At 41.5% G+C, this 16054-nt stretch overlaps 1 protein-coding gene across 1 annotated transcript in view; it reads right to left on the reverse strand.

The window, feature by feature from the left end:
• The window catches only part of LOC104546408 (IQ domain-containing protein H-like), a gene marked incomplete at its 5' end in the record, with an annotated part of 35810 nt that extends 21769 nt beyond the window's left edge, over positions 1-14041 (reverse strand). Inside the window, 4 exons of the mRNA XM_010191794.1 lie at positions 5591-5782; positions 7664-7936; positions 11452-11627; positions 13958-14041. Of these exons, the coding sequence (XP_010190096.1) occupies positions 5591-5782; positions 7664-7936; positions 11452-11627; positions 13958-14041 (725 nt within the window). The remainder of the gene's footprint in view (positions 1-5590; positions 5783-7663; positions 7937-11451; positions 11628-13957) is intronic.
• Between the last annotated feature and the right edge of the window lie 2013 nt (positions 14042-16054).

The raw sequence follows: 16054 nt of genomic DNA on the forward strand, positions 1-16054 counted from the left end.
TTTTAATCAATTCCAAAAATGCGATTTCGGGAAGCAAGAAGACATCACGCAGGCAACCCACAGCCCCTTCCTTCCCAGGAATCCCATCTGAATTACTGAGCTGTAACGCTGAAGACAAAAACCTGCCTCGCTTTTCCCAACCACCACACAGTTAAACTTCTTTTATTCCTAGAGCTGCCTATGTGTTACTTTGCGGATTTCAGCAAAACAACCGTTTTTAAAAGAATCCAAGCCGGCGTTTTATTGGCCGCGATAACATTAACGGATTTCGGATTTCTTTAGTGCTCTTGCTTTATCCTCTCCTTCCGCGCCGTTATGGCTGCAAAACTGGCACTTAAATTCAATTGATTCCAAATATTCTGGATCCATATGGCCTCAAAGCCTGGAGCTGAAGTTCGGAGATTGCCTCACTGCTGTTTTCCAGCATTTGCCTCTCCTCCAGTCCCCAGATGGTGGAAGTAACATTTAAACCTCCTTTCCTCTGCCTTGTACAATAGACCTTGGCACCATTTCAACTGTTTACTCCGGTAATTAACAGCACTGATACCACAACAATTACAACTCCTCCAATCTTCACACAATAATGCTATGAATTAGTGAGAGCTAATGGCTGGAAGGTATAGTGGTTCCAGACTGCGAGATCTCGGCATTTTTCGAATAAAATAAAAGGTACAAACAGCACGCTTGCGGTAGACAATGATTACCTAGTAATTAGTTTACACAAAGCTTCCTATTTAATGGCAAAACGCTGTAATTAACGCGTGACAGAAAATCAAAGGGTACTTTGTAAGCATATGAAAAATTAACACTGCAGGCCTATAGCTTTATGTACTGATTAGAAGCATATTAAATCAATAGGACATACAAACCCCCAGCTTGCATATCTGATTATTGCAGGGCTCGGGAACGGATATCATGGCTTTAATTGAACCAGGGGACACAATTATCCTGCTTTATTTTACTTGGGGTTTGAGAATCACCTGAACCATCCCTATGGCAGCTCCACAGATAGATTAATAAGCTAAGAGCACTGCAGTCTGTTTGCAGATACGGTGAATATTTAAACTGTTTAGGATATATTGTTGGCAAAGCATTGCCCGTACTACACCAACCTGCAGCGGCGTCGCTTCATCAGTAACCAAGGTCTTCCTTAACTCTTTGGGTTCTTTCCTAATAAGACACAGCAGTCAGAAGAAATGTTAAAAGCCTGTCAAAACGCTGCAGATGCATCTTTCGCCTTATCTGCCAGAGTTTCTGGCCCTCTTCAGGCTGAGGAAAAAACCACACCTGCAAATCCGTGCGCACAACGACGGCAGCACCAAAGGCTCCTTGTCTTGGCAATGCCACGTTTCTAAAATGACAGCTTTGACAGTATTGTGGTTGGTTTTATTTCGACCTGTTTATGAATATACCCTCTTTGCTCTCAATTCCTTACCTCAGTAAAGAAACAAGAGGGGCTTTGTGAGCCTCACATTTCTCAGAGTGAATGCAATTCACTCAACCAGTTCAAAATCTCCCCACTACTCCTGCTTTTCAGATAATCATAAAGTTTACCTATTACTTATTACAGGACTTTGAAAGTGGAGCTACAATAAATGTAATATAAAGGAACAGCCAGCATTTTGCAGCATTTTATCTCTGCAGCCTTCAAAACTCTCATTTCCCAATAGCAATCAATGCAAACCCCAGCAATCGGTGTCTGAATATTGGTTTGTGCAACCCAGACCCAAAGTTGGATTTTCCAGATTTGCCACCTTTAGAAAAGATTTTGATTTCCTCCCACACATTTTAGTGCATTAACCAAGACATCGTCTGTAAGGAAAAGAAACGGTGGCAAAACACTGTGACACGACTGCAGGCAGGAAGACTCAAGCACACCCACATTTAAAACAGTTGGCTGCCCAAGTGCATTGAATGGCTTTTTTCTTCTACAACAGCTATCTAATGGAGAGTTTTGAGATGGTTGCGTGGTTATAGCCAATTACAAAGGCTTATTGAGAGAATATTTGTTGCTTGGTTTCCTGTGTCTTGTTCTGCTCCTGTATTTTCAGCTCTTTTCTTCTTTATCCTCGCATTTATACCTCTTTTTTTTTGTCTCCAGGCTGACCCATGTTATCTTTAGGATTGCTGATGGGTGAACTCACATCATGTTGCTGACAGTGGTCACAAGGGGATGTCCAGGAAAGTGTAAAGCCACAACAAGCATCTCCATTCCCAAAATACTGCCCCAGCCTCCAAGAATTTGCAGCTCAGAAACCTTCTAAGGCAGAGACTGCGTCAGCAATAAAAGTTAATTATGGTCCATATAAACATAGGTGAGATTTTCCAAAATCTGGTGACTTTCAGCAGTGAGATACCCAGCTGCTGCTTGGCATACTTTGAAATACCATACATTAATCAGTGTTATGGATATCTTTATCTAGATACTCTGAACAGGCCCTCACTCAAGCATTGTCCTGTTGTTTTCCACTTACTCCAGTAGTAGTACCACCACGTTTTTTGCTCTGCATGGACTAACTGAACATTGAATTAGTACAGAAATTAGGTTGGAAAACTGTAACAGAATAGCATAAGAGCATTTCATACAGCGTAAGTGATAAACAGTTAAAAACCTGTGAGTTTTTTTGCTCCCTACAACACTCATCCACATTGCAAGACACAGCTGAACTGCTGAGGTGTCTCTGTACTTACTGATGGTTTTTGCAGGTAACTAGGGCCAGATCGTGGTGTTTGTTCTCCCACTGGAGATGTCTGCACAGAGGCCTCACGGTTGCCAATTGTGCACTCCTGGAGGCAGCAGATCTCTCGATATCAAACCTGAATTTGTTTCTGTGCTGCCAGACTCAAGCAGCGCACAGCGGGATAAGGCCTTGCATTCGGCGGAGTTTGTGAATTCTGCCCCTCATGCACTTGCAAAATAATTGTTCAGATAACTCAGACGCCGCATTAAGTTAACAAGGTAAAACACATCAGTAATCCCGTCCTGCACTTTTCTTTGCCCAATGTTATGTTTGAAATGAGGACTCAAAAATCAGTCTCATTTTCAGACGGAACAGATTTTTACACAGTTCAAACTCACGCACTACATTATTTCTCATCTCTTGCCTACTACATACCAACGAGGCAAATCTGGGTATCACGTCTTAAACTGCTATGCAAATGATGCTATTTGTAAGTATTAACATAATTTAGTGCTTACAGTCATATTCTCCTTTCTAATAATTCCACCAGAATGGAGAGTCTTTTCCCGGTTCTCTTAGCCTGCAGGACAGTCTTTCATCAAGAAGCTGGATTTTTTAATAAGCTGCCAGCATCCGTTTTGTGTGTGGCAGCCTCTGCCGATGACACGATGTCTTCATTATCAAAAGAAACAGGTCTACGTCGTGTAATAGGACGTTAAAGCATGCCTGTGCTCATAAACTAAAGCTTTGATGTTGAACTGTGTAGCATTACAATGGTATTCCTTAACAAAGGATGATTTTAATCCTCTGCTCTCAATGGTAATACTCAGTGGAGACTGCAATTCATTACATATAAAAAAGGTCTCCCGCGCTACAAAAGAGCGCTAAACTCAGAAGGCAGCAATATTTGAGTGTGCATTTTCAAACAAGACCTTCGAAATGGCAGCAAGTTTCCCACGTTGCCAAAGCCCACGTCAATACTGGTCTGGGTTTATGGGAGCTTTCCTGTTGACTTGAGGAAATCAGCCCCAATACCTTATCCTGCTTGGATTTTCCATCTTTCCATCATTCTGGAGTGTTCAGAGAAGAGCCACAAGGATGGGGAGGGCTCTGCAGAACAAGCCTGATGAGGAGCGGCTGAGGGAACTGGGGTTGTTTAGCCTGGAGAAGAGAAGGCTGAGGGGAGACTTCATCACCTCCCCCAACTGCCTCAAGGGAGCTTGGAGAGAGGTGGGTGCTGGTCTCTTCTCCCAGGTGATGGGGGAGAGAACAAGGGGAAACGGCACCAAGCTGTGCCAAGGGAGGTTCAGGTCAGAGATAAGGAGGAAGTTCTTTACTGAGAGGGTCGTCAGAAGCTGGAACAGGCTGCCCAGGGAGGTGGTGGAGTCACCATCCCTGGATGTATTTAAAGAGCGGGTAGACGAGGTACTTAGGGATATGGTTTAAGGGGTAGACAGGAGTGGTTGGACGTGATGATCTCAGAGGGCTTTTCCAACTGAGTGATTCTGTGTGATTCTGTGAACCACTTACCCATGAAATATTAAAAAGGCACAGAAATAGGAACCCTAACACTAACACTGGGTAATACCAATTACACTGGGAATTTACACCAGCAAAGAACCAGACCAGGTGACTGGTGTCTCCTGCCCAATTGACTCCAATGCTGGGAGCAGGATCTGGATAGATTTTCTATGCTTTTTGTCCCAGAGAGCCCAGTGGCCAGACAGAGCTTCCACTGGGATGGCTCACCAGTGCCCTACGTTATACTGGTTAACTTATGCAGAGTGAGGGAACTTCAGCAGATCAGAGAAATTCACCCTTCAGCTTTACATGATAACCTCTATTTTATAATGTGGAATTCGTTTGCAGTTGTCAAATGCAACGGAACTGTAATCGGCACAATTTGAAATTTTAATGGACAATATAATTCAATCAAACAAAAATTTCAAAACAGTTTTGATTGAATTAAAAAAAAAATCAAAAGAGCCGTAATGGGTAGCTTATGCAAATGAAACAATTCTTTCTGGATACGTTCCTTCCGGCTTTAAAACCATTACATTAGGAATGAACTTGGCACGATATAGAGAAATATCAAATGCTTATTGAAATTAAAACATTTAAATACCAATGAATATTTAAAATACAAAGAGTTTTCTGAGCGGCAGAACTAATGAACTCCAGTTTCCTATGGATTTTTCTGTGGTTGAACTTTATCCTTCTACCGCCTTTCTCAACCACGGGGATTCTTTGGGATCTAGCAGTGCATCAGTTCATGCTATATGGTTTCCCTCAGTTAAAAATGTACAGGATCGTGGATAGGATCCTTACCTAAACACCCACTGCAATGAAAAATGCAGGAGTCTAAGGAGCTCTGAGACCTCAAGTGTCCTGTCTTATACAGCTGAACACAGCTTCAACAGTTATTATCGAGGAAAAATGTGTATGATCCTTAGAAAGCCAGATTAAAAAGTAACCAGTCTGTATGTGGTTTCAAATGGGTTAGTATTGTGCAACTACATTTGTCCAACACTGTGTTCCAATAATCCCAAGTTTCTATGTAGATAAGAGGTTCTGTTGCCTGTACACTTTCCTTCATACATGTCTTCACTTTGGATAGAGAGCGCTATGTAAAATTTCACATTATTGCATACGAAGGAAAGGTTACGGCACCCAACTTATTCCACAGTTGGATGCCAGGCATTCATTTCTGTTTTGGAATATTTAACTGTTTTATTTCAATTCCTGTTATCTATTACTGTGTGCAAGCTAGTCTGGATTCTGTAATAGCAGCTGTTACCAATGACTGAAAAATCAAAGCTCAGAGAAAAGATTTACTGCAAGGAGGAACCCCGGTTGGCTACGAGGAAGCAGTGACAACCAACAGGAGACCCTGCTCCTCTGTTACTTACACGAGCCCACTTCTTACTCCACGCCTCGGGGCTGTGCCTCTGCCGCTCCTTCTGAAGCCACTGGTAGCACTTCAGATGGGAGACAACGTCGCAATAGGCCGTGCCGTTTCCTCCAGACTCATCGTTCACTTTAAACAACCAACACCGCACGTCCGTGTTGTCAACGATGAGCTGGCTGAGAGCCCCGACCAGCTGCGGAGCAACGACAAAGACATTTTGCACTAGGACAGCATTAAATTGTTGAGTAAACTCTTCATTTAGACTGCCAGATCTCAAATATTTGGACTTGACATTTATTCTCTAACCATGGTTTCTGAGACGCTCGTGTTGGTACCGTTATCCTGGATACCCTGAAGAATCCATGGTCTTACTTGAGTCCGCTTGGGCAGACACCAACCAGAAGCAGAGAGCCTTTGGTGGTCACTGGAGCTGTGTTCTGCAGAGGGGAATTTGCCTCTCTGGGCCTTTTTGTCCGATCAGGATCTTTGATTTTGGATAATCTCAGTAAATGTTTGTGCCGGGGAATGCCATGGGTATTATTTGCATTATTTGCAAAATCTGACAGACAGTTGTGCCAGATTCTAAAAGCAGCCAAAACATCTGTGAAATTCTCCTACTGGAGAGTGCATTATGTGGTTATAAATGTAGGAAGGAGTTACCAGGCAGGCTTTATAAAAATGCTAATTATTTATTTGTGTATGTACACAGATTTAAATGGCTTTAAAATGCCTTTTGCCCAGCTGGTGTAGGATGCAATTAGCTTCTTAGAAACTGCAAATGCCTTTGAACCTGGTAAAAGTATTATCAGCTCTTGCTGCATTAGCTACAGCCTTCTATGCTTTTACATAGGAATTCTGGGGACTTCTGTTGATTTTTTGTAAACGTTGACCTAAAATACAATTACATGTGTGTTCCAGATGTTGTTATTTGTGGCTTTTGAGAATTGCCTAAGTGTGGTTTTCTTGATTGCTCCCCTACAGTGATGAAAAAGTCGATAATATTGTAAGGACTGTACCAATCCAAGAATTATGTCCTATCTTTAAGTGAAAATTGAATTGTGCTTTAACATAGCGTCACCTGCTTTGATTATTTAACCTAAAATGTCGATATTTCATACAAGCAAACAACAGAACTTCCCTGACACTGTAGTATGAATCAAAAGTATTTGATTCACATCAATTATTTAACAATAAATCAAGCAGTTTTTCAGATCATTGATCATGTATTTATTTCATCTATGGATGTTGCAATGTATTTGTGTAGCTTGGATTGTTTTCATTGCTAAAGGTGATTAATAAAAGGCAAAGCAACGTGGAAAGCCTCTTTAAGAAGTAGGAATACCTACAAACTACGTCACTGATTCTTTTTCTGTAGAAGATGTAGCACCACCATAAAAATATATTTAAAAAAAATAATCAGTACAGGTCGTACTTAGACACATCACTGCAAATTGCAAAACTGCTTAGGGAATGAAATACTGAGGCACTGGATGCAAAATAAACAGATATAAACTGAACAGTACAGAAAACTCTTGTGCCTTGTAATTTTAGTTTAGTCATCTTTTTTCTTTTCTTACTGGTCACACTAACAAGATGGGTGAATTTAGCAACGATAAACTGGATAAAGTAAAACTCCAGTTGCAGAAATGCTCAGTGAACCTCAATTTGTATAGGTTGACTGCCTAAGTGGAAGGAATTCATCAAATACTTCATTTTCCCAGAAATCTTTGTTGTATTTTCAGTCACTGGTAAAACTCCTATTAACTTCATTGAGGCCATGACTTCATCCATGGAGCAGCCACACAAACTTTGAAGTAACTGGACCAAATGCCTTTATGTATCCTCAAGAAGGACCATGAGGAACACCAGGACAATTCAATACTTCCTCACCAGGATACAAATTGCATTTAATTGGTCAGACAGAGGCAAAACCAGGACCCAACCTTATCTGTGATTTAATGAACCCCAGGTAGGATCTCATCCACCCAGTTGCTGCAGTCGTGCAATGTTTGCAACCCATCAAGTGAAGGCAGGGATCTGGACAGTGGCACACTCCAGACCGTGCCCTGCTTACCTGCTCCTCGCTGTAGATGTCAGCTTCTCCAGGAGGGGTTGGCACACGAGCACTGCCAAAAATCCGTTTACTTCCAGACTTGGTGCTGTAGAGCTGAGCCACTTCCGGCTCCGAGCCCAGGATGGGCACGTTCAGCAAGTCAGCCACCGCTAAATCATCTTCGTGGGGAACCCCTCCGATAATGTAGGCATCTCTGCTCTGGATCAGGGTTTGGATTCTTCTGATTGTCTTGGGACTGTACTTGAGCTGAGTGGCCAGGCACATGTGATGCTTCTGGATAAAGACAACATTATTCTTGTTAAAAGGTGTTCTTTTCTATTCCATGAACCTAATTTCTAATGTCGCACGCAATAAATACATTATTAATAGCAGGCTGGGTTATGACCTATCCTGTAGCTTAGCAGTTTAAATTGATAAAAGCTGTTGGGGTGAGGCTCCATAATCGTGCACATCTTTAGTGTGTTGGAAATGGCCTCGCTGGGAATAGAACTAATTACTACACATCTGTATTTATTTGATCCATGCGGAATTATCCTTCTGTCAGTCGGCAGAGAGGCTGGTGGCCTTTGGATAATAGTGATTCATCTCAGCAACACTTCTGGCATGGTTTAACTCTAAAGCTCCTCAAAATCAATACAAAAATGAAGAAAAACCCCTATAGCCGGGAATGTATTTCACCATACAGTTCAGCAGTATTTGAAGCGATTCTCCGAGAATAAAACACTTTGATTTACAAAAGCTTTCATTGATCACATTAAATTACTGGGGAGATACATTTCCATTACACGGTAGTTCTGATAGCTACTGTAAGTGCAACTGCAAAGTACTCAAGGAGAAGGTAGTGGTTTTGTTGGTTAAAGTACACAGGTTTCAACTTATTAGGAGGAATTTTTAATTTCTTCTAAAAAAAAAAAAGATCTATTGCTGAACAAGCTGTTCATGACAGATGCTATAACCTCTAAATTTAAACTAGGGATATTAGTCATGGCAGGTGGAACCTCAGAAATATTTTCTACACCATATCCTATGCATGGCCTGCAGGTAATGCAATTATCTTTCCAAAGGTGTAGCTAGAGGTCACTGAGGTTGAGACAGACAGGGACGGACATCATGCAGAAAAAGTACAAGAGACATCCACAGAGACTGCTGTAAACAAATCATAATTGTAACGAGAAGAAAATCTTCACTTTGAGATTTCATCTAATTTAAGCCCTGGTCAGGAAAGTATTCCCTTCCAGGATAGCATAAATACTGGATTTACTACAGATTTGCAGGACTGGAGAGCCCAGAATATTTTCCTCCAAAGCCTTGGATGCTCCTTTGCAGGGACTGAAGAATAAATCCCAGCTCTACTACTTGGATGGGGTCAATGGTGAAAAGGGAAGTGGGGAGGCCCTGGAAGCAGACCGAAGAAATCCCCTTTTGTCAAACCCTCGGTGCTTTCTCAGGCCAAACACAGCTCCAAAAAGCACCCAGGTCTCTCTGTAAGGAGGCAGACATCTGCAAATACAGTGAGGATGCAAGTCAAGGAGATGCTCCTCAAAGTTCCAGCAGGAAAAAGGGGAGTCACAGAATTATAAGAGCAAAAACTACTACAGATAAGTTTCCTGAAGTCTTTTTCCTTCCATCTGTTTTAAAATCAAGACTCTCAATGTTGTGATTCTTTGGTTTCCTTTCTCCTGAGCGCTGGGGTAAAAGCAGAGAGGTGGAGACCCCGTCCTGTGGGTCTCGTGGCAGAGTTCTGCCATGGAGAGAGCAGGATCAATTTCCAGCCCCGGTCACTCGCTCCCTGGGGCCACGAGTGGTGATGTAGGGACGAGATTTGCTTTGTGTCTCTCAATAATGGATTTTACAGTTAATTAAAGAGTGCAGCAAACAGGCTGTAAAATCTAGTTCATTCCTGCTTCGAGTTTGCGATGGCTGCCGTGATATATAGTAGTGCAAGCGAAAGCAGGTAAAAGCAGGAAGACTGAGAAATCCTAGGGATTCCAGCACGACGCTGCACAAAACAGTGGCTAGCAGGTTAACCAAAAGGCTCGCTCTTGGTTTGCAAGCCTGTTGATATTATTTTTTTAAACCTCCCTCACCATGATGAGCAAAGCTACACCACGGTGCTGTTTTGGTACCTGCTAGCTGAGAATCAGGCCTTTGGTGTAAGCCTCTGTTAGAAGCCTCTCATGTCATGCCTGGATTCAGTGACTCGCAGGAGGTCATTTTAATAGCAAATACCTAAGGACAAGCATAGATGGACATAAGGTGGCCTTCAAGCCACACTTTTATACATTAGGAATAATTTTAGATACATATTAGGTACAACAAAAGCTTTTTATTTAATAACCTAGAAGAGAGATGCTTAAAAAGAACCTATAAAGCTCTAACCCTTACACAGACAAAACGACAGCTGAATCCATGGCGAGTGAAGCCACGGGGTAACTAGGACCAGTTCTGGGTACAGATCCTCCTCCACACTAAAGATGCATTTCTTGGAACCAACAGCTAGCAAGAAATGTTGGTTGGACTGTTTCAACAGAAATGGGGAGAGTGAAGGCTACACACGAGATGTATGCCTGAAAACAACCTGCTTTTGTGTTAAAGCTACTTCAGCCACATCACCATGACCAAACTCAGCCACGAAAGCCGTTTTCCATTCCTGATCAGCCAATCCAGCAGGAAATCTTTTATCCATAACAGGATTTGGTTTAGATCTTTTTAGCATGTAGAAGGCTTCTTAAATCTTCCAATATTTAGTATTTATCACTGGAAAAATAACCCAGTATCCAGAGGAAAAAACAACTGCAATGGTCAATTTAAAAAGAAAAAATATATCCCTGGTATTTATCAAGGATTTACCATCCCAGGAATTTTACTTTACAAGGTGAAGGCCTAGCACAGGCAGCTGTGATTCTTGTTGGGTTTGCAGTACTCGGATAAAAGGACAATACTAAAGAAAAGCCAGCTCCTAAAAATACAGATATCATCCCGATGCTTTTTCCCCAGCTTCAGAGGCGAGAGAACACATTCAGATCTACAGAATTCATTTTAGCCATGGCAAAACTATCAGACAGCTCTGACAAAATAACTAGGAAAGAGTTACTAATATTTACCTAAAACAGGAGTAGGCCTTCAAGCATCGACCCTTGAGATATAGAAGGTAGCACAAGGTTTCATAAAAACCAAATCTCAGCTAAGACATTGTGGACTTATTATTTACAATATAAAATTATTCTCCAACTGTAAAGAGTCCCCACTGCACTGCAGCATTTTCAGAAACACTGCATGTGCTGTACGTTATAAAGGTCTCTTTTTAGACCACGTTTTAGCATGTGGATTTAAAACTGACCTGACGTGTTTGGAGCTACTATTTCTATATTACCCAAGTAGCTTTAAGTTCTGTTCTTTAAGAAGCTCTGCGTTGGATTTAATTGCAAGAACCACCACAAACACATGAATGATTGAATGCTGGGCTACCCAGAGATAAAGTTGGAGTAATAAGAATGCTTTATTGCTATGACTTGCTTAGAGATATAAATCTATCAAGTTCCCAGTCCCAAGCATATAGTAAGAAGGGACAGTGGCCTACAAAGAGCCAATATAGAACTATCTCAACTAAGTCTATAAAGCTAAACCGGGATATTTATTTCCAATGCTCTAACTAGTAGTCTAATCAGTAAAGCCCTTAAACTTGCAATAATATTTCACTGATGTGTACCAGAGCGTTACAAGTTATAAAATTTCCAATTTAATTTTACTGCATCCCTCAAGCTGTAGTAATTAGAAGACAAACTCACAGGGAAGCTGTTTATAGCTTCAGGGGTGAGAATTTTGAACCTGTCCTGCAGGTCAGCCATGTCCTCGGGCTTCCCAGACCTAACAGCTGCCCGCAGACCCAGGAGTTTATTGTAATACTGCAGTAACTCCTCGCTCAGGCGAAGGGGGCAGATGTAGATGACGTCCACGTTGGCATCTAAAACAAAGGGGCACAATGTTCATTACTGGAAGAAAGGTAGATTTTGTTCAGAACAGCGATCTGACCATTCCTGATGGGTCGCCACCAAACAGCTTCCCTTAAAATGCACTGGAAATAAAAATGAGGTCTGTAATTCCCAAATCTTAGCGGTTTTACTGCTTTTTCTGCTCTTCAGCATTTCTCTGAAGACAGGTCAGCAACCCAAAGAAACAGCTAGTTTTCGGAATTCAATCTGCAGAACATATTGGGGGCAGAATTTTGAACGCGTGGCAGGGGGATTTATACGCGCGACTCACATTAACATCAATGGGAATTGCGCGCCGCTTTAAAAAGATATCCCATTAACTTCAGTAAATTATAAAACGGAGCTATTCCGTTTAGAAAGCTGATGAAATTGCAATTTCCTACGCCGCCTGGATTTTGCATGGCCGGTTCCTATTCTTGTCCCGTCCACATAAAAGCTCACGGTAGGACACCATTAATAACCATTGCTGGGCGCGTGAGTGTGCAGATCAGCCAGTTAAATACCACAGGGTGAAAACCTGGGTGTCTGCACGTAAAACAACTTGGGCTGACAGACAGCGTAAACACAAACACTTCGAGGTGAGAAAGTGCCAGTCTTTAATAGATGCTGGTTTGGAAAATTGTAACTACTCCGCTCTCCTGAAATATTCATGTGAATAGATGAGCTAATGAATTAACGGGCCTCGCAACGTCAATAGGATATGCTGCCAAAAAGCACTCCTGGATTTTGATCCAGCTCCCGCTGAAGGCAGTGGGAAATCTTTCATTGTCTTTGCTGGGCACAGGAACAAGAGCCCTGAAAGTGCCAGGGACAACGGCTATCCCCTGTGAATGCATCAGAAGTAAACCAAGCATCGGACTGAGGAAAGCCCGAGCCTCACGTTATAAAAGAATACATAAAAGATGTCCCAGCTCATTCACTTTGCTTTTTGGCCGTACTGCCACAGGCAAGCAACCCACATTAAAAATGTAAAGCCCAGAATGTCAACTGCAGCATTTTGCAATACAGCATCCAACAAGCAGCCCTGGATCTGAAGCCCCGACAGAGCCTTTATGTGGTAATGAACTGTATGATAAAAGTTTTAAAAATAATTAAAAGAGCCGTGCATTAGAGCTGTTAGTCAATGCCTCGCTTTAAGGCATTGACTCAGACTGGCAAAAGAAGCCTGGAAATTCTCCAGTTAGGGTGCAAAAAGGCTTCTTGCCACCATCAGCTGTCCAAAATTGACAAGATCAAGTGGATTTGTTGAATAAAACAACATATTTTACTACCCCTAGCGCTGCCCCGTAAAGAGATACACACGTCTGTTTTGGACACAGTGAGGCTCCAGAGACAAATTAGCTAATGGCAGGTCACAGCAAGCGAGGAAATCCCTAAAGAAAAAGAAAACCAATATGGGAAATATCAATGCTCTTCTGCCAGGCAGAGGTAAAGCTGCTGATCTAGTTAATGATTTAGTTAATATTTAACTAGGTTGTGTCTTACTCGTGGTCTGTGGCACAGTGGAACCAATTTTCACGTTCACAGACTGTAAAGTGATAACGAATGCGTGTGTAATGTGTTGACTTTGTCGCTTTAAGTGTCTAACTATCATTTTAGAAACAAGAAAAAATCCACGTTTAAAAAAAATGACAAAAACCCCAACCCTTCACCGTGGAAAACCAATATGAGTGCCGGGATAATATATAAAGGCAATTACATTATTATTTTAAGCAACTGTAAATTTCTGGATCTAATACATTTTTGTCACAAACTTACTAAGTGGCATTTATAAAATAATCATGATCCTGAAATATACATGAATCATGGAAACGGTGTCATTCCAGGGAGCCAATGAAGTTGGTCACTGACAAATAATATTCGTGGCTGCTTTGCTTAAAAAAAAAAATCACTGCCACTCTAGGGAAAAACTTTGTAACGTATGCCTTTTGCCTTGTTTGCCAATTTAAAAAGAAAAGAGGTTTAAATAAGGGCTTGCTCTTTTCTAGCACATCTTTCTCTCCGTATGAGCCTGAACAAACGCGGGCAGAATTAGCTACCTAATTTGGTAGAACGCTAAACACCTCTGATGGTTTGTGGTGCTCAGCCTGCCACAGGATGAGGCTGCTTTACCTTAGCACGGAGTCGGAAAAAATCAGATAACATGGACAGGAGCAAATGGCACAGCAGATAAATTACTGCTCAGCTTATACATTCTCTATATTAATGCAAAAAAAGGAAATCCTCATCGGTCATTCTTGATTACTCACAACTCCGGGCAAATAACGATCAAAACCCAGGCAGCCACCGGCTCCCGACGTACCCAGAATGTCGCACAGCCTCCCCATCTGCGTGTTCTGCTGCAGAGCGAGGTCAGGAGCGTGCTCACGGATGCGCTGGGAATACCCTGGAAAACAAGGAGAGCCCCTCGCAAACTGGACTCAGAAAAGCCCCGGTAACGTATTAGAAAGAAATCAGGCTTTGGGATTAAAAAAAGCTGTAATCAAATATTTCAAATGCCAAATGTGGTACAGGACTAAATGCGTCACCTTTATGAATTTGCTTTTATTAACAAACTGATGTATCATCATGTATTTATGCATGAAATTTTGAATAAAGACCTAGAAGTTACAGACACGTAGAGCTTTAGCATTTCAACACACAGACCGAGTATTTTGTTTGAGTCTTCTACGTTGCTGGATTTATTTTTTTTTTTTAAACACTGAAAAAAACATGACACCATCATTAAGCAAGAATCCCGGTACGTTTTGTCCTTCACACAGATAAAAGGCAGCAGAATCACTTCATTACGGAGGTGTTGGGCGATACCTGATCACTTTGTTGCGGAGGAGGATGAGTGGCAGCCTGGCTGAGCCTGGATCACCCGTTCCCAGCTCAGACTTGCACACTCACATTCAAACAGACCACAGTAAATTACATCCCCTATTAATTATAATCTCTAATCCTGTCATTGATTAATTCCAAATTAATCCGTGTGTATATACAGACACACAATGTGAGTTGCAATAGCTGTGGTGACATCAATACGGAAGTTCAGCCGAATATTCACTGTTTGGTATAAAATCCTGACCTATCCTTCCAACATTTCCATCTATCTGCACACGACCAATCAGCTGAAACTTATAAAAAAACTGATTTTGACTAAAATCTGCCCAGAATTTCAGTGCTTTCACATTGGAAGACAGTAATAGTGGCTCTTCCAGGCAAATGACAAGGACATTTACTGTAAATAATCGCCATTCTGAGGTGCTGCAGCAATGATGCTTTGCACACAAGAGAGCAGAACACAATAAAATGCAGAGAAATGGAAACCACCAATTCATTTTTTAGCAATTTCTTGTAAAACTTACCTATCGCAGTCAGCACGGTGGTACCAGGCACCTGTAGAACTACATCGGTGTAAAAGATAGTGATTTTTTTTGCCACTCTAATTTTAAGCTACAGTCATTTGAAAAAGCTTGCTCTGATCACTTAAACTTTAGTTTCAAGTCTTCATTCTGTGCTCCCAGGTGAGGACCAATTTTAAGCCACTAACGGTGCTGCCCAACAGTATCAAGACATTTAGGTTTTAAACGTAGACAGCAGCAGATTGCCCTGCACTAAGCTGGCCTCTTGAAAACACATTTGCTTTTCAGAACTGAATCTGAGCAGAACAATAACATGCAAATATCATGTGGAAAATCAGTAATTATTGATAATAATCAGTAATTATTAATAGTTAAAGTAGCAATCAAACAAGAGTTAAAACTTGAGTGCTGCTGTGGTTCTGCAGATACACTGTAGTGTTACACCAACTACCACATGTACTCTTTTTAGATGTATTAATAAAATCTATTAATTCACAACATGTTAGCTTCCGCTGACATGACCCTGCTAAGTTTAATGAGGGGAATATTCACTCCTTGTGATTCATTCACCTTCCAATGGACATCGTGAACAACATTAATCCTCACACCAGACCTATTCTGAACAATCATCTGATAATGCTTATTAAAGGCAGAGGCTTAATAACTTCCTTTCCTTGCAGCCTAAACAAAATTCCACCCAAATGAATGACATATACTGGGATCAGAGCCTACGTGGCCCAGTACAACTGTAACCTGGGACATCACTTCTGTTTAGTTACATACGACTGGATTATGTGTCCATAATTTGGATACATAATTTCCATAATATCCATAATTTGGATTTCCAGCATTTGGGCTCAAATGCAGGAAACATTTCAGATAAATTTGCATTTTCCAGAAGCGAAAGCTCCTACTTTGATTCAGGGAATCACTACTTCAGTGGCTCTGTACCTGCAGTCTGGGTAAGTTAAACTCCAAATGGTGCCTAAAAACAGCAACGTTGACAAAAGCTGATGGTGACGGAGCACTCGAGGATGTGGCTGCTCATTTGC

Source organism: Mesitornis unicolor, unplaced genomic scaffold (genome assembly GCF_000695765.1).
Source record: "Mesitornis unicolor isolate BGI_N332 unplaced genomic scaffold, ASM69576v1 scaffold9859, whole genome shotgun sequence".
Taxonomy (NCBI): Eukaryota; Metazoa; Chordata; class Aves; order Mesitornithiformes; family Mesitornithidae; genus Mesitornis; species Mesitornis unicolor.